This window comes from Rattus norvegicus, chromosome 17 (genome assembly GCF_036323735.1).
Source record: "Rattus norvegicus strain BN/NHsdMcwi chromosome 17, GRCr8, whole genome shotgun sequence".
NCBI classification, from domain to species: Eukaryota; Metazoa; Chordata; class Mammalia; order Rodentia; family Muridae; genus Rattus; species Rattus norvegicus.
In genome coordinates, this window is record NC_086035.1 from 71,702,540 (window position 1) to 71,721,049 (window position 18,510).

An 18,510-nucleotide genomic window follows, 5' to 3' on the forward strand; every position below is an offset into this window, starting at 1 on the left:
GCTGCCCTTGAAGTTCTGTTCCCCTGCATCGGCCTCACAAGTGCTGGGCTTACAGATATGGCCTCTACGCTTGGCTTTGTTTTTCATTTGCCTTTTGAAGTCATATTTTTCAGTGGTTCTGGTTTTTTTTTTTAAAGATTGTTTTCTAATGTATACTTTCCTACTCTGGATCCTGACAGGCTGACACAGGGGTCTAACACAAAGCTCTCTGTCCTGCCTCCCCTGTTCAGATGGTCCCACCTTTTAGAATCTGTTCTAACACCCCTACTTTGCAATTCCAAATTCAGCATCAGAGCATTGTGTGCTGTAATTCACCCAAAAGCAAGCGCAAGAGTGTTAGACAGAAAAGCGACAGTTTTACTCAGGAGTGCAGAGGACAGTGGGGAGCAGCTGGAGGACATCTGGCTGTTAGCATCACAGGTGGACATCTGGCTGTTAGCATCACAGGTGGACATCTGGCTGTTAGCATCACAGGTGGACATCTGGCTGTTAGCATCACAGGTGGACGTCTGGCTGTTAGCATCACAGGTGGACGTCTGGCTGTTAGCATCACAGGTGGACGTCTGGCTGTTAGCATCACAGGTGGACACCTGGCTGTTAGCATCACAGGTGGACACCTGGCTGTTAGCATCACAGGTGGACATCTGGCTGTTAGCATCACTGGGTGAGTCCTGAGGGTTCCCCTGTCACTGTTCACATCTGCTTTCTTTCAGGCTGTGACCCCAGCAGCATTGTGTTCAATGAGGCACTGTGTTCAGACATGACCATGTCCAGGAAATAAAACCTGAAGCTTCTCTCAGCTGACTTTGCATCTTGTTGGTCAGATCTAGGCTACCTGCCAATTACTGAACACTGGCAAGGTGTTTCATGGCCTTCTTCTCTGGAACTGGTGATTTCAGGCATGTTCAATGCACTGAAATTCACAGGCAAATGAATAGAATAGACAGTTATTAAAGTACAAATTGTTGACATCTTTAGCTCTCCAGGAAATGAAAGATAAAACCTGCGTTGAACTTCCGTCTCACCCCAGTGAGAGTGGCTACTGTCATTGAGAGTGTATTAATACTGCTGAGGGTACAGGTGGCAGAGGGCAAAGCCCTTGTGTGCCTTTCTCACTAATTGTCTCTTCACTGTGATAAATACCCGGCCCGCGCAATTCTAGAAAGATTTATTCTGGCTAACAATTTGAAGGCGCAGTCCATTCTGGAGGGGAACCCAGAGTGGCAGACCTATAAGCAGCCAGGAAGAAGGCACTGAATACTTAATCATTCTGGGCTTGCTCCAAGACCAGGGAGTGGTGAGTCTTAGCTGTTGTTGTAGAAATATAAAAATAATAAAGAGTAACGGTGTCTTTTACCCCGCTAGCTGTGTACCGCGGTGCCCAGACATCTGCTAGATATCTTGGCGGAAACACATCCCAGCCGCACACTTTCCTACACTCAAACCCTCACATAAAAGAACACACAACACAATACTCTTAGATCCAATTGGTAAGATATAATTGCCCACTTAAACATACAATGCCCAGTACTATCCATCCCTTGAGAACATTAATAACAACCTGTAAATACACAGAGCAGAATCTTAACATCACCTGCCATCATGTCCTGCCATGGCTTCTCAGCCCCTCTCCTCCGCCCTGTCTCCTCCTCTCTCCCCTAGTCTCCTCCTCTTCCTTCAAATTTCTCTCCCACCCATCCTTTCTTCTCCTCCAATGACAGGCCTCCTTCTATCCTGTACCTGCCTCACCTGTGACATCATCCTACACTTAGCTTCACCTCAATTTAATCAAAACAATCCCTCACAGGCTGCACCAGAGGCTAACCTAATCTAGATAATCCTTCACAGACAGGACCAGAGACTAGCCTAACCTAGATGATCCCCCACAGGCAGGAGCAGGGGCTAGCCTAATCTAGATAATCCCTTACAAATGTGCTCAGTGACTAATCTCCTAGGTGATTGCAGAACCTTTCACATTCACATTAATCATCACAGTCTGGATGATGGCAATGTAATCTAGTGGAGCCACTATCGAAATCAGAATTTTTGCCTCTATAATCACCAAGATTTCATAGAACACTGAAAGCAGCAGCAGCCATGTGCAGGAAACACTTTGTCCTGGAAAAATTAAGTGTCCATGGAGATCCTTTTAGAGGATTTGAAGATTACATTCTTGTCTTGTAATTAGTGCTTTTGGCCGTTGGCCCAGAAGCAGCCACATTCATTGTGAGGCAATGTACCAGAGGGAGCAGCTGGTCACGTGAGGCCAGAGAAGAGGACCTGGGATCCCAGGGTTCTGCTGATTGTGCAGAGTTCTTGCGAAACCTTTGCCCTCTAAGATTTTGTTTCAGTTTTATTTAACAGTTATTGAGCAATCCTTCTAGTAACCTCCTAAAGAGATTAAGCACAGACTTCTGCTTTACAATTTCCTGATCAAATGGATGTGTGACACAGGTCTCCCTTTGTAGCCTCTATAGCTGGGAGCACGGGTGTGTAACACTCCCAGCACTCTTCTGTTTTTCCTTGCAGCATTTTTTTTTTTTCGGAGCTGGGGACCGAACCCAGGGCCTTGCGCTTGCTAGGCAAGTGCTCTACCACTGAGCCAAATCCCCAACCCCCCTTGCAGCATTTTTTAAAACATCATTTTAATTAAGTAAAATGGGATTTTAAATCAGCTTTTTATTGATTCTTTGTGAATTTCACAATGTATACCTCAATCCCACTCTTATCCCTCCATACCTGCCCTCTGCCCCTGCAACCTTCCCCCAAAAGAAAACAGAAAATAAAAATAAAAATTTAATCAAAGAACAAAAGACCCATCTCACTGTGGAAGCTGCAGTGTGTCGCTGTGTCTCACACAGTGACCCCTTTGCCCAGCTTGGCAAATGTTCATTGCAATGAGTCATTCATTGGTCTGGTTCAAGGCCTCTGGCTTCTGCTACATTATCAATACTGGATCCTCACCGGGACTCCTCTCAGATATCCTTTTGTTGCCCTGTGTCATGGAGACCCTGCAGCTTTGGGTCTGAGTCCCCTTTCAACACTCCCGCAGTTCTCCCTAGTGCTACAGCTGGTGAGTGTTGGGGCCAGCTCACCCGCCCTTACCCCATCGGGACCAGCTCTGGGATGGAACGCTTTAAATATAACTCAGTAGCACACAGGCGGATTCTTCTTATCAGGTAACAGCCATAAATAGAAGATCGAATGAGTTTGAACTGCACCAGGTCGGCTCCAGGCTGGGTCGTTAGTTGTTGGTGCCCAAGCCTCAGTGTTGAGAGGCTCTGACAGTTACCTCTGCCGAGTAATAGCAACAGTTCTAAGACAAAATCTTGCCACTCTGACACTGAATGTGCCGAACTCCTGGAGAATCCCAGAAAACGGTGACAATCGGACTGGCCATACTAAGGGAATCTGAAACCTGGGTGACATGTGAGTTTACAAATGCCTCTTTGGTGTGACCCAACACACTCCTTTGTTACAATTCCAGGTATATTAGATGGTGTACCTGTTCCACACTCACCAGACGCTCAAGTTTTTAATTCTACCAAGTGTTTGCATAATTTCAAAGCAATTTTTTTCCTTACACGCTGTCTTAGGGCTTTATTGCTGTGAAGAGACACCATGACCCAGGCAACTCTTACAAAGGAAAATATTTAATTGGGGGTGACTTGCAGTTTCAGAGGTTTAATCCATTATTGTCATGGCAGAAAGTATGGCAGCATCCAGACAGACATGGTGCTGGGGACAGAGCCAAGAGTTCTACATCCTGGTCTATAGGCAGCAAGGAAAGACTGTGCAACACTGGGCCTTGATTGAGCATATATAACATCTCAAAGCCCACGTCCACAGTGACTCACTTCCTTCAACAAGGCCACGCCCACTCCCATAAGGCCACACCTCCTAATAGTGCCACGCCCTATGGGCCAAGCATTCAAACACATGAGTCTATGGGGGCCATTTGGATTCAAACCACCACACATGTGTTTCTTATTATGGCCTGATAATCCATGAGGTGAAAGGTACTCAGGGTAAGATGCAAATGATGTATGAGCTCATATGCCACACAAATGATCACTTTTCTTGTTTGTTTATTCCCTTTACATCCCCATCACAGCCCTCCCAGTTCCCCTCGAACAGCCCACCCTCCATCCCCTGCTCTGAGAAGAGAGAAGCCTCCCCTGGATACCAATATTCCCTGCCGTATCAAGTCACTGCAGGACTAGGCATACTGTCTCCCAGTGAGGCCAGACAAGACAGCCCCACAGGACCCACAGGCAGGCAAGAATTGTCTGCTACATATGTGCAGGGGACCTAGGTCCAACCATACATGCTCTTTGGTTGGTGGTCCCCAGAGTGCATTTTTGTGCAAGGGCATATATGCTAGGTTTTCAATATTGAAGACAAGTATTCAAGTATAGTCACAAACCCAGAATGAATTTGCAGTAACTAATATATAATTCACTTGTGTGTGCCTGAAGTCCAGGGCTCTGAGCCTGTTGGTTGGGTCCTAGTTAACTGCCTATCAGGCTTGATAGCCGATATCCCAACCAGTTTGTCCTTTTAGTCTTGAATGTGGTCATTTCTTCCCTGTTCGCCTTTACCTCTATCACTGCTACTCCGTTTAGGATGATCCCCACTGACAGGATGTGTGTCCTGGTCACTGGAAGTGCTCTAGATGCCTTAAGAGCTAAGGGCCTCAGAAACTTCCTTCCTAGATGTTGCAAAAGACTGGGGATCCTGGCACCATAGACCTGAGAGTTCTAACGTTTGTTGCTGAAGGGCTGAGGGTCCCAGCATCAGAGACCTGGATAAGAGCTATAACTCTCGAAGGCTGTCTGCCGCCACCACCCACTGCTGTTGAAAGGGAAAGATTAAACAGCTACCTCACGCAGGGCACTGGTGGTTAACTCCGAACAATAAGCTTCCACCTTGAGAACTCAAACCGTGAGACTTCTGGAGCCCCGAGCTGGAAGCTTGTATGCACGGACCATTCCCTAGGCTTTGGACACTCAAGAGCTCAGGACTCCAAATGCTGGAAGTTTCTCCTCATCTACCCATGATCTCTATCTTGACTGAGGCAACTTACAGTTTCAGAGAGTGAGACCATGAACATAATGGTGGGGAGGGAGCATGGCAGCACGTGCTGGAGCAGTGTCTGAGGGCTCACATCTGATCCACAAACACGAGAGAGAACTAACTGGGAATAGGCTGGCGTCTTGGTCAGTGTTCTAGTGTCGTGAGGAGACACCATGACCATGGCAATTCTAGAAAAGCATTTAACTGGAGTGAGCATAGAGTTCAGAGGTTTAGTCCATTACCGCTGTGTAATGGCACATGGGTAGACATGGTGCTGGAGAGGTAGCTGAGTGTTCCACACCCCATCGGTCCGACAGTAGGAAGAGTGTGACACTGAAGCCACTTTGAGCATTTGAAACCTCAAAGCTCATTCCTAGAGACACACGGTCCTCCAACAAGGTCACTGCGCCGGCTGGTTCTGTGTGGCAACTCGACATGAGCTGGGGTTACCACAGAGAAAGGAGCCTCCCTTGAGGAAATGCCTCCATGAGACCCAGCTGTAAGGCATTTTCTCCATTAGTGATCAAGGTGGGAGGGCCCAGCTCATTGTGGGTGGGGCCATCTCTGGGCTGGTAGTCCTGGGTTCTATAAGAAAGCAAGCTGAGCAAGCCAGGGGAACCAAGCCAGTTAGTAACATCCCTCCATGGCCTCTACATCAGCTCTTGCTTCCTGACCTGCTTGAGTTCCAGTCCTGACTTCCTTTGTGATGAATGGCAATATGGAAGTGTGAGCTGAATAAACCCTTTCCTCGACAGCTTGCTTCTTGGTCAGGATGTTTGTGCAGGAATAGAAACCCTGACTAAGACAGCCACACCTCCCAAATCTTCTGAAGTAGTTCCACACCAACCGGGGACCAAGCATTCAAATACATGGGCCTTTGGAGGCCATTCTCATTCAAGCCACCAAATCCCACTCGTTAGTCCCCATAAGACTGTAGCCATGTTATAATGCAAAGTGTGCCAAGTCTGACTTTGAAAGTTCCCATAGCCCTTTGCACCCAGCATAGTTTCCAAGTCCAGAGTCCCTTCTGAGTCTAGGGGCAATCTCTCACTTGTAACCCCTGTTAAAAATCAAAAAGCAAACTGTTTTCTTCCAACATACAATGGCACAGAACGTACATTACCGTTCCAAAGGGGAGGAATGAGGGCACAGTGATGAAATACTGGACCAAAGCAAGACCCCAACCTATCAGGGCAAACTCCTAGTCCTGCCATCTCTGATGCTAAAGGGCTTAGTTGACACCACCTTCCCACCTTTGCTACCAACAACACACTTCTCTCTCCTAGGCTGGTTCCACTCCTGCCTGCTGCTCTCCTTAGCAGGCATCCCACAGTCCTGCCACTTCCAACAGCTTGAGGCTCTCTCACACAATTCAGGCTTCACGGTTCCCTGAAATGGCCTCTCTGGGCTTCCGTACCCGGCTCAGTAGTTTCCCTTTACCTCAGAAGAAGATTCTACAACCCATTTCCTCCTGCATCCTTCATGACGTAAAAGCTGGAACACCGTCCAAACTGCCAAGTTCTGCTGCCTGGGTGGGATGGAGCCCAGCCCTATCCTTGATGACATTTGCATAAGCTTGGTTTTTGCTCATCAAGAGCGTTAGGCCTTTCTTTTCATAAGTTGCAGGATTAGCTGACGACACCATTATCTCATTTTTTTCTTATCTCTTCATGCACAAGTCATGGCTCCAACATCAACATCCCTGGTACTCTTATTTTTTTTTGCCTCCTCAAACTGTATGTTTTGGTTTTCCCATGCTTGCTCCTTTTGCAGGTAGATCTGCGTCAGAGTGACTAATAATAACCAAGTGACAAACTCGGTATTTGGCTGTCTTGAAATCTCCTCTGACGAAATTAGTTCAAAGCTTCAACTCAGCCTCAAACAGATTAACAGGACAAGAGCAGAAAGCAGCTACACTCTTCATCAATATGCCCCAAGCATGGGTTCTAGCCCACTTGCTAAGATTGTTAACCTCTGATACCTCTTGAGCTGGACCTCCACAGGTCACACTTTCCAGCACTGCTATCTTCCAATATCCTACTAGAAAGACCCGTTAAGGCCTAGGGATTCCTTTCAACTACTTTCCTAGTCAAAAGTCCTAAAGTCTCTCACATTCCTCAACAATAAAAATCAATGCAACAACAACAACAACAACAACAACAACAACAACAACAACAACCAGAACATGGTCAGCTGTGTCCCGGCAAATGCCCCACTCCTGGTACTACTTTCAAATATAGAACCATATGGGGGCCACTGTCATTCAAACCACCACATCTGACGGAGACAAACAACCCCAGCCAGTTCACCGATAGCAAGGCCATTGCAGGGCACATCCTGCTATATTTCATTCATTCCCTATTCAGTAGCCTAGAGTGCTAGGTGAGATGCCCTGATAGGCCTAGGCCAGGTACCAGTGGACAGTGAGATATGCCAACAATGTGCAGGTTCCAGCGTTGGGTTTAAAAGGAAGTCCAATTCTCCAAACTCCGGAAGGGAGTACAGATATTCAGAAATGAACTCAACCTGCAATACAGTTACCTAAAAACCAGCATTCTTCGGGAATGGGGCAATCTTAGGTAATAGGAAAAGTAAAAGACCCTTAATGGAAGAGCAGAGTGGGGAATTAGGACCTCGGGGATTCTTACATGTATTTTTTTTATTCGTTTGGGTTCTTATTGTTGCTGTTGTTCTTCCGCCACTGCTGTGGGGCTGGTGCTGGCTCAGCAGGAGAAGCACTGGGTGCTCTCGCAGAAGATATGGGTTAAATTCCTGGCACACACATGGCAGCTCACAACTGCCAGTAACTCCAGTTCAGGAGCCCGACTCCCTCTTCTGGCCTCTGTCACCAGGTACACGTGTAGCGCCCAGATAGACATGCAGACAAAACGCTCATGGACATGAAATAGATACATCTAAAACGGTGTCTTTTGTTTGCTGTTCTCATTACTCCTTAGCATCCAAAAGGCTGGAAAAGACGCAAAGGGGTTTAATTCAGATGTCAAGGCAAAATAGAAAAGAATGAGCCACCAACGTGTTCCCCCAACCTCATGGCTAATGAGGTGGGAGACAAGAAATGTGGTAAAAGGGGTTGGGGATTTAGCTCAGTGGTAGAGCGCTTGCCTAGCAAGCGCAAGGCCCTGGGTTCGGTCCCCAGCTCCGAAAAAAAGAACCAAAAAAAAAAAAAAAAAAAAAAAAAAAGAAATGTGGTAAAAAAGGAAGTGGAAATCAGATCTGTAACCCGTGAAGGTCACCTTGGGTGAAGGTTGGACAGCTGCAGAATTTTCCAGTCCTTCATAGTTTTGTGTACCTTTGCATTTCAGACTCAATGTAGAAAACGGACTTCTTAGTGCCTAGCAGGTTCTAACCTCCAGATCATAATATTCGTCCACTCATTTCATATTTATTGTCATTGACTGAGAGCTGAGAATTAAAAGAAAATTATACTTTCCTGTTTCAAAAACAAATACAGCAGCTGGTACTAAAGATAACTTCTGTGAATTCCCTCTTTCCCTTTTGTTCCCTCTCGTCTTTGAATCTGGTCTGCCTTGTGCCTTGCTGTGACCAATCAGTACATAGCAAAGGTTATATGGGTTCATTTCTGGCCCAGCTACTTGAAGGAGACTGAACATTTCTATTGTGTTTCGGTCACCATGTAAACAACCTAATTAGATGGAGACCACCATGTTGTGAGGAAGCCCATGACCTGTGTGGATAGGCTTCATTTAGTTTTGAGGAAAGAAACCACAGACACTGATGACTGGCAGAAGCCAGCAAGGAATGGTAGCTTGTGAACAAGGTGTTTGACCCACCTCACAAATTCTTATGGCGGCTCCCCTTTACCCAGGGATGCAGGAGGTCCACTGGCAGCTGACTCCTCTCCTACCTAACTTCCCACCCCAGTTTTGTCATGTGGGAGTGTTGGTTGAGCCATCTGACTTTGGGCTGCTCCAGGCGACTCCAACTTCTCCAGACTACAATTTTTTTTATCTGTACATTTTGGAAGTAGGAGACTGGGGATATGATTTAGCGGTGGGATGGTTGCCTACGAGGGGTGAGGCCCTCTGTTATCCATGGCTCTCCAATAGATAAATAATAATGCTAAATGGAACAAAGATGTGGAATTTGTCCTATGATTTTATAAATCATTGTGATAAACAGGAGATGGGCAGGAAGGGGAGAGATGAGGACGGCAGGAGGGAAGGGAGAGAGAGATGTATGTATGTATGTATGTATGTATGTATGTATGTATGTATGTATGTATGTATGTGTCTAATGCTAGCTGGGCTCAGACTTGTCGTTGTTTAGTTTCTGTTGCTTCTACTCACTGGGAAATTTGGTTAACAATGCCACCAAAGCTGTGGTCTATCTGTGCTACCTCTAAGCTCGGGCCTTTCCCACGCCTCCTTTTTTTTTTTTTTTGAAAGAAAACTGAGTTCAATCACATTAGACACTTTTTCACCCCTCTTTCTCCTTTTTTCCTTTGAGGAACATTTTTCTTTGTTGATAATTTTAATGCTTTCCATACTGAAAATAGATACTTTATTTTGTCTATACAAGGCACTTTCAAATATAAACCGTATACAATATGTAGATATAATAGAAAAGAAAGTATAAATATAAATGTATATGCACATATACACTTTTACGCACACCACACACACACACACACACACACACACTCACACACACACACACACACACACAGGGTCACTGAGTTCACTTTTTGTCATGAATCCTATACAAAAGGGTTCATTGGCTCAATATCTCTTCTGCCTTTCTCTGCTCTCTTCCAATAGGTGCAAAGCAGCCAACAGCCAAGCCTTCAGGAGCTCGAGTGCTGCTCTGTCTTTGCAGAAATCTCCTATGCCACAGGGGCCTTGGAAGACTTGCTAATCTCTGTAAACTGTAAATCAGAGTAGGGTATAGAAAGGAGAGTGCAGAACAGAAGTGAGTTGATGTCTGAGTGGACTTAGAGGCTTTTTATAGAGAGCATGCGACTCCAAGGGCAGCTCAGACTGCGTGTACTCTGCGAAGTTAGCCTCGGTGATGCACCAGGAGGAAGGGTAGTGTCCTTCTGGATACTGGGGACCCAAGTGTGCATATGGGAGGCACTGAGGCTCAGTAAAACAGATCACACCAGAGGTTTCTACTATTACAATAGTCTTTCTCCTGGTGCCAGCTCCTGTGTCCAGGCGCAGCTGGACTAACTGCCTTTGTGCCTTCCCTTCAGACTCCGCGCGTGGGCTGGTCTCCCTGAGTTTCTGAAGTCGTGTGGTCTTCGTCCTCCTTGCTGCGGGCCCTCACAGTCATTGGTACTGTTTCCATGGTTTCCACCTCAACACGACGCGGCTGAGAAGCTTGCCTATAAAATAGTTAATTCACAGGTTTTGAAAAGAGAACGGGACCACTCTTCAGTCAACGTATCTCTTACTGAACACGCGTGCCCAGTACTGTCTGGGTTACATGAGCAAACATCAGCCCTGCTCTCAGAGATCTGTGCTGTTCAGAGATTAGGAAAACATAGACTATCTGAATGTGCAGATAGAAGAGTTTTAATCCTATTTAGATATTTTCAACCTTGCAGCCCATCCACCAGGGTTTACCAATGATGCTGGAACAGACCATGCCACCCCACCCTCCCTCCAACTCTGCCGCTTCTCTGCTAGAAACCAGCATGGGTAGAAGGGACGGAGACGGGAGACAGGCCCGTGGCTACACCAGGCTTGATGACACGGGTGGAGGTTGCTGGGCATCCACAAGGCTTTAAAAACAGTTCTTAGCATTTAGCATTAAATACATAGAAAGGCCCCTGCTAGCAAGAGCAGGGGAGGCTCTGTATTCTGACTGTGTCTGTGTGTCTGTGTGTCTGCCTGTCTTGGAGTTCCCTTGACTTTTAGACCCTAAGTATCTTGGTTAGTGATACCATGGCTCATATAATGTCTTCTTAAGGATAAACACATTTTCAAGCCATGATTGAGTAAAGAGTTTTGTGTGAGACAGAAACCAGAAATCTAGGTGAGCACACCAAAAGCCAGTCTGTGGAATGGTAAATCTACCCATCAACCAATTTGTTAAAAAAAAAGAAAAAGAAAAATCAGTTCATGGAAAGAATTGATTCACCAGATGACCAAGACATTACAACTGCTGCTTTAAAAATGCACTGAGAGGCACTTTGAAATATTCTTAATAATATTATTTTATTATGATGTTTATTGGCTGTATTATGAAATTTACCAATTAATTAAAGAATGTAATATATTATTCATTAAGAAGATAGAATATATCTAAATATATTAAGTAATTATTATATTTCAAACTATAACTCTAATTTCAGGATATTAGATAAAAAACCACTGTTATAAAAAATTTTGAAAATCCTTTAAAATCACTCTCTATGCTTGTTAGCATGTAACATTTTTTGATTTTTAAGAAAATTCTTGGCTATATACTAATCTTAGTTTAATGATTTATTACTTCTGGGATTTGTGACATTTGTATCAATTGATCTTGCATTAATAATTGTCAATTCTTATGAGGAGTTTTGATTAATAGCGTTCTGTCAGGATCCATCACCGTGTTTCAGAGAGTCTTCTTTAATCAAAACCAGGCTCAAACAGTCATATAATTTTTTTTTTTTAAGTTCTGGGGGCAAACCCAGGGCCTCATACACGCTAGGCAAGTATTTTGCCAACTGATGACCTCTCCAGATGAAGTCCTATAATTTTATATTGATATGTGAGTTATTTATTCCTAGTGACTTCATGCTCCGGTTCAAGAATGCTAATGTCCCTCAAGCAAGAATCCAGAAGCAGGATCTAGAGACGTTTACTGTATGGAATTACCAACTCCTTCAGTTTGTTACTAAATAAAAGTGCAAGGTAAAGCCAATATGCCATGTGAGGACTATTTTTTTAAGGAAGGAATGAAAAATATACTTAGAGAAAAATGAAAGGTTTAAACTGAAATGTCAGGAAGCGGACGGAACTCGTGACGGAGCACGTGTGTAATTTCTGCTATTAGAAATGCAGAATTAAGGCTGACAGGAACATGTCTATAAGCAGGTGTACCATGTGTGATGAGTACATGGAGAATATATTCATGAGTGTGTCACGAAAGGAGCTGATACACATGGCCTTTGGTAGGAGCCCCTGTATCACAGGACTCAGTTCCTGATGGCACCATTTTGAACACGTGGTCTGAGAACTGTGGGAAAAGTGAATGGCTATTGGCTCAGTCTCACAGGGCTCCTCCTCCCTGCTACAGAAGCGACTGAATGGGAGTATTTATAGTCGGGAGAGGGACTCCTCTTTCGGGAGGGCCTCTCGGAATCATTAAGATCAAGCTTCTTTTAGCCCGCAGTTCTGTGCAGCTCACCTTGATTTGATGTACCGGGTCAGGAAAACCAACCCAATTCCTGCAGCAACCAAGAGAACCGATGTGGGGATGGCCACTGAAAAAGAACAGAACTAAGCTAGAGCCACTTGACTCCCACGAAGGCCTTCATGGCCAAGAATTGGTAAATTATTGGTGATTTCAAGCCAGCTATTAAGAGCACATACTGTTTCCCACTACACACACAGAGTACAACCATCTGTAATCCCAGCTCTAGGGAATAGGGTACCCTCTTCTGGCTTCTGTAGGTATCTGCACTCCCACGCACATATTCCCTCCTCCCACCCCATCCCGGTGTAATTTAAAACAATACAAATAAATCTAAAAACCATAAACAAAAAAATTAAAGCTAGACTGTCAAAGGAGCCCTCTGTGTGATCTAATCTGACACTGCATGGTTATTGCGATAGTCTTTATTGTTAGGATGCTCAACCACGCAGTCCAACAAATCCTAGCCCAAAGTCCGTTTGTCCTTTTTTGACATCATTCTGCAGGCAGATAAAATTATGGCATTTCCAGTGGTTGGCAACTCCACATGTAGGTAGAGATGGTCATCACCTTCTTTGAAGTGGGATGTGGGTACTGTTTGCATCCCTTCTAAGTTCCACAACATAGTTACCTGTCAATAGCCAGGTATGCCTGACTCAGTAAAATAGGGACTCTGTGCCCCCTCTTTGCCCTCTTCCCCTCTTCCTTCTCTGTCCCTTCTCTCCCCATTCCTCTCCCCCATCTCCAGGGGCTCATAGCCAGCCTCTACCCCTCTTCCCAACTCCCTGCCTTTCTCTGTCTCTACTTCCTCAACTCCCCTCCACATATCCTAAATAAACTCTATTCCATACTATATCCTTCGTGTGGCTGGTATATAATGCGCCTCTACCAAACAGATATGTGTTTCTTTTCTTTCCTTTTTATAAAACACAACCGGCACTGTCAGGAGCAGACTTGTCTCATAGTCACAGGATCTTATAATAAACGCAATGTTCTGTGAATCTCTGACACTTTTGGAGACCATCTGTCTACATATAGTATGCTGGATTGTTAAACATTGATTATTTTTAACTATTTACTATTCGAATAACCTTAAAAACATGTTATCGTAATAAACTAAATGAGAATCTATTGAAAAAAAATGAAAGCTAGCTGAAAACACACTTAAGAAATTTCCAGGGGCTGGGGATTTAGCTCAGTGGTAGAGCGCTTACCTAGGAAGCGCAAGGCCCTGGGTTCGGTCCCCAGCTCCGAAAAAAAGAACCAAAAAAAAAAAAAAAAAAAAAAAGAAAAGAAATTTCCAACAAGTCATAACTATATGCACAGAAAATTCTTCGGTCTGATAGGTGTTGGGTACAAAGTATTAAGTCATGATGAGACCGTAGAAACTCTTTACCTTCACCAAGAGGATTTGCCCTCAGAGATTTGTAATGACACTGTATCAGAAGCAGTAAAACCACAGAAAGCAGACATTGTTTCAGAAAGACAGTAAACTCAGCATGGCAACGTTGTTACCAAAAATACTAGGAAACAATAAATTAATGAAAGGTGTTTTGAGGTCTCAGGTTGATTTTTATTTTCTTTCAGATTGGTTGCATGTAATCTGTCCCCACACTGGATGTCAGGCTGAGCAGCCATTACTGGTGGGGAGCGACTTATTGGAAAAGAGGAATTACCAGCAGTAAGTGGACATTGTACTTTTACTATGCTTTCCCTGTGGCTTTTCAACAAGAGTCATTGTCAGGAAAGAAGTCTCCTGGGCCAGTGATAATCACAAAACCATTTGAATTCTGAGATCTAACCCCAGTCTCTTTCCAATTAATCCACACAGTGTTGGACAAAAAATTAAAACCAGACTTCCGGAGACAATGGAATAACAGATCATATGTCAAGTTCTCCACCCTTTTGTGCTTCTGGGGGAAGGGGAAGGAAGAAATAGAAGTTTGATATAAGAAAGGAAAAGGAAGGAGATGGTGGAGAACAGATGGCTATGGTGCAAGGGCCATGAGAGCCACTCTCCCACCTCCACAGCAGCCCACAATATAGGTTGGGACCAAGATGGAGAAGCCAGAGCCAGCATTCCAGGATATTGACGTAACCTCTGTGTGTGAATGGGAGGGATCAGAGCCCTCAGCAGATCAAAGCAAACCAGGCCAGTCTTGTGGGAACACAGGACTGTGAGTCTGCATCAGAGGAAGGTGCTGAAGGGAGAGCAGCCACTCATTCATCATGGGCTGAGGTTTTTACTTTCCTCCCTTACTGTCCTAGATTCTTAAGAAGAGTTGAGCTCAGGACTTGCGGATGTTGTTAGAGTACGTGTCTACCATGTAATGAGGCCCTAGGTCCTATCCTTAGGAGTCAAAAACAAATACATTAAAGAGATGTTAGATTCGGGCTGGAGAGATGGCTCAGTGGTGAAGAGCACTGACTGCTCTTCCAAAGGTCCTGAGTTCAAATGGGTTGCTATAGCTCAGGCTTTAAATTTTTGTAAATGTAAGATTGTGCGTGTGTGTGTTCTTTTGCACGAGTATGGGCATGCCTGCACCACAGTGATTACATGGAGGTCAGAGACATTGTAAATGTCAGCCTGGCTGGCCCAAAACCTAGGGGGTCTCCCATGTCTGCCTCCTATCCCCCCTTAGAAACACGGGGATCACAGACATGAGCTACCATGTCCAGCGTTGCATGGCTTTTGAGAGTTGAACTGGGATCCTCATGCTTGCACCGGCGATTGCTTTTACCAACTGAGCCATCCCCCCAACCTCAATATCATTTAAAATCAGTATTTCGTGGCAACTTAGGACCATCCCTGGCAAAGAGTTCAATATTCACTGGACAGTAGCTGATGACAGGCGCAGTTGCCACCAATGCAGAGCACATGGACTTCAGCAAACCTGTGTCAAGGGACGGCATCATTCAGGAAAAATGACCTTCTCACCCCTAGTAAGCTGAGGAGAGCAGCAGAAGTGCTATCCAGCTGGTGTGCTGGACTTGCAATCTGTAATCAAGAGTCTTGGGCTAGTGAGTTAGCTCAGTAGGTGAAGACACCTGTCACCAAGCCAAGCTCGACATCCTGAGATCCTGAGTTCGATACCTGGGAACTGGGGAAAGGTGAGAACCAACTCCCACAAACTGTCTTGAGTATTCTCTCTCTCTCTCTCTCTCTCTCTCTCTCTCTCTCTCTCTCTCTCTCTCCCTCCCTCCCTCCCTCCCTCCCCCACCTCTCTCTCTCTCTCTCTCTCTCTCTCTCTCTCTCTCTCTCTCTGTGCACAAATGTAATTATAAAGATTTTTAAAATAAAATCAGGAGTCTTCAATAACGACAGAGGTGAAGCTCAGAGATATTAGAATAACTGAATAAACGAGAAAGGCTGTCAGATGAACCAGTTGATAATTAAGACAATGCAAATGTAAACCACATTTTCTTATGATTTATTAAAATGTTAACATCTTTTGAGTCCTGGTATTCGTTTGCTAATTCATTCAGTATTTACTGAGCCTCAGCTTTGGGCTGCTTTCTGTTGAATTAAACGAAACAACTTTTAAAAATCGTGGTAACTGGGGCTGGAGAGGTGGTTGAGTGTGTAAGATCACACACTGCTCCTGCCAAGGACCCAGGTTCAGTTCTTAATACCCACAGTAGTTCACAACTGCCTGTGACTCCAACTCTAGGGGATCCACGTGACGCCTTCCTCTGACCCCTGCAGGTTCCTGTGTGCGCAAGGCACACTTTCCTGTATTCATGCAGGTATAGTATACATAACATAAAAATAAAACTTTTAAAGAGCAGTGAGAATCGTCTGTATAACCTGTGTTAAACACTATAGGCTTGGGACACACTTCAGTGTGGAGCACTTGTTTAGCGTGCTTTTGGGTCCATCTTTATCACAAAACAATAAAACAAAGTACCAGGAGGTTATCAGTTAATCAACTAAGCAACAACCACGGTCAAACCTTGCTGCTATTGCCTTACAGAGATGTGCTCAGCTGACTGCTTACACGTGGAGAAAATCTCTGCACCTTGTGTCTAAGTGGGGCAGTGAGCATCTGCAGCGTGTAACCAATGACTGGTTACAAGAGATCTCGGTGGGCTGCGATGGATGACACTTAAATGGCAAACGTTAAATGCACGGTCCCAAATGCTTTTACAAATCTAGTCTGATTTTAATGTCAACATTCACTTTATGAGCAGACGATAGAAAACTCAATATCACCCATTTCTTTGCTAAAAATTTGGCTTCTTTGCAGTTAGGCGTTCCCAGGACTGCATTTAAGGAAGGAAATCTTATGTATAAATGAAGCCAAGTTTAAAATTTAAAAATCGTAGTATCGCCCGCAATCCCTTGCACAGAATTATATGTCCTTTGTAGGTATCTAGATACTGTTGGTTGATTTGCATTTCAGAAGGGAGGAGAATAATTTTTGATCTTTGCATAAATGGGAGAAATAAGTGTTAGCTCGTAAATTGCTTGAAACTCTCTATAAAAAATTGTACATGTAGATTTTCTCATCCAAATATACATGTATCAAATATACTTGTATCTGTGTCTCCGGTCACCGTTGGTAAGATAACTGAAGACAGTAAGTAAGTATACATCCAAAACAGAGGGTGGCTAAACAAACTGTGCTCAGGTTTATAGGAGACATACTGTTCTGTAGCCATTAAGGAGAGCAAGATGTCTTTTATGTTTGGATATAGAGGATTTCTAAGACATGCTAAAGTATCCTCATATTCATTGCTAACTTGATACAGCCTGGAGTCAGCCAAGAGGAGATGCTTTAATGGAGGAATTGCCTAGATCAGGTTGGCCTGTGCTCGTGTCTATGGGGGACTTCTTTGATCGTTCATTGATGTAGAAGGTCCAGCCCCACTGTCTTAAGCACTATTCCCCGGCTGTGGTCCTGGTTGTATAAGAAAGCTAGCTAACGGGGCTGGAGAGACAGTCCATCATTAAGAACACACGAGGTCCTGGTGGAGGATCTGAGGTTGGTTCCCAGCATCCACCTTGCCAGCTCACTATTGCCTGGAGGTTTGGATGCCTCTGGACTTCCAGAGCGCTTGCTCACCCGGGTGTGCAACAATAAAGTAATAAAAGCAATAAGATAACTAAATAATATAATATTAAAAATAAAATAATAAAAAATTAATCTTTCAGAAAAACAAATTATTTGAAAAAAATTTAAGGAAGCTAGCTAAGCACGTGCAAGAAGGTGGGGGAGCAAGCAGCAGTCCTCTATGGCTGCCGCTTCAAGCTCCTGCCTGAGCTTTTGCTCTGACTTCCCTCAGCGATGCTCGGTGAGCTGGAAGCGTCAGCCAGATAAGCCCTTTCCTATGCAAGCTGACTTTGGTTAGAGTGTTTTATCAGAGTGACAACCAGGAAATCAGGACAGCAGGTAAGTGGAGAGACGTGAAATGACAAGCCCTCTGTCCTTACACTCTGGCTGTATGTGCTTGGTTTTACACTGCCTGGCCAGAAGGAGGCACGGAAGCCAGCTCCTATCTCCTGAGATGCTTTAAGTCAGAGGTGAAAGCTTTAACTGTTCATTCTGTGCCAGATTTTGATCTTTTTTTATTTTAATTTTTTGAGCTGTGGTATTGTTACGCAGCCACGATGGCTGGCCGTGGTACTCACTATGTAACTAGGTTGATCTTAAACGCACAGCCATCCTCCTGCTTGGCCTTCTGAGTGCTGGGATCACAGACATATGCTTAGCTTAGCTATTTTATTTTTCAGACCATGTGCAAATTATTAAGAATTTGAAAAACGAATAAAGAAATTCTAAACCACATGGAAAGAGCAATGTGCTGTGTTTCGTAGGGAGAAATTCGTTTGGCTAATTCTCGTATGTGTTCTTAAATCATGAATGTGTTTTTATTTACATGTCCTTGTCATTAAGTGAATTTTTCCATGAAAATATTCTTCAAAGAGACTCTCTAAATTGTCTTGCTTTTATCCATCCATCCATCTATCTTATCTGTTTATCTGTCCATCTGTTGCCCACCCACCCACCTGTCTACCCACCCACCCATCCATCTCTATTTATCTACTAT

At 44.4% G+C, this 18,510-nt stretch overlaps 1 protein-coding gene across 5 annotated transcripts in view; it reads right to left on the reverse strand.

The window, feature by feature from the left end:
- Positions 1-9,601: 9,601 nt before the first annotated feature.
- Il15ra (interleukin 15 receptor subunit alpha) overlaps positions 9,602-18,510 on the reverse strand; it is a 29,932-nt gene continuing 21,023 nt past the window's right edge. For 3 of the 5 annotated variants that reach the window (XM_063276767.1, XM_006254225.5, NM_001100801.1), the window contains 2 exons: positions 12,454-12,529; positions 9,602-10,441 (listed from right to left, as the gene is read on the reverse strand). In XM_063276767.1, coding sequence (XP_063132837.1) covers positions 10,306-10,441; positions 12,454-12,529 — 212 coding nt within the window. In that variant the 3' untranslated portion in view covers positions 9,602-10,305. The remainder of the gene's footprint in view (positions 10,442-12,453; positions 12,530-18,510) is intronic. The other 2 variants (XM_063276766.1, XM_063276765.1) reach the window with 1 other exon arrangement.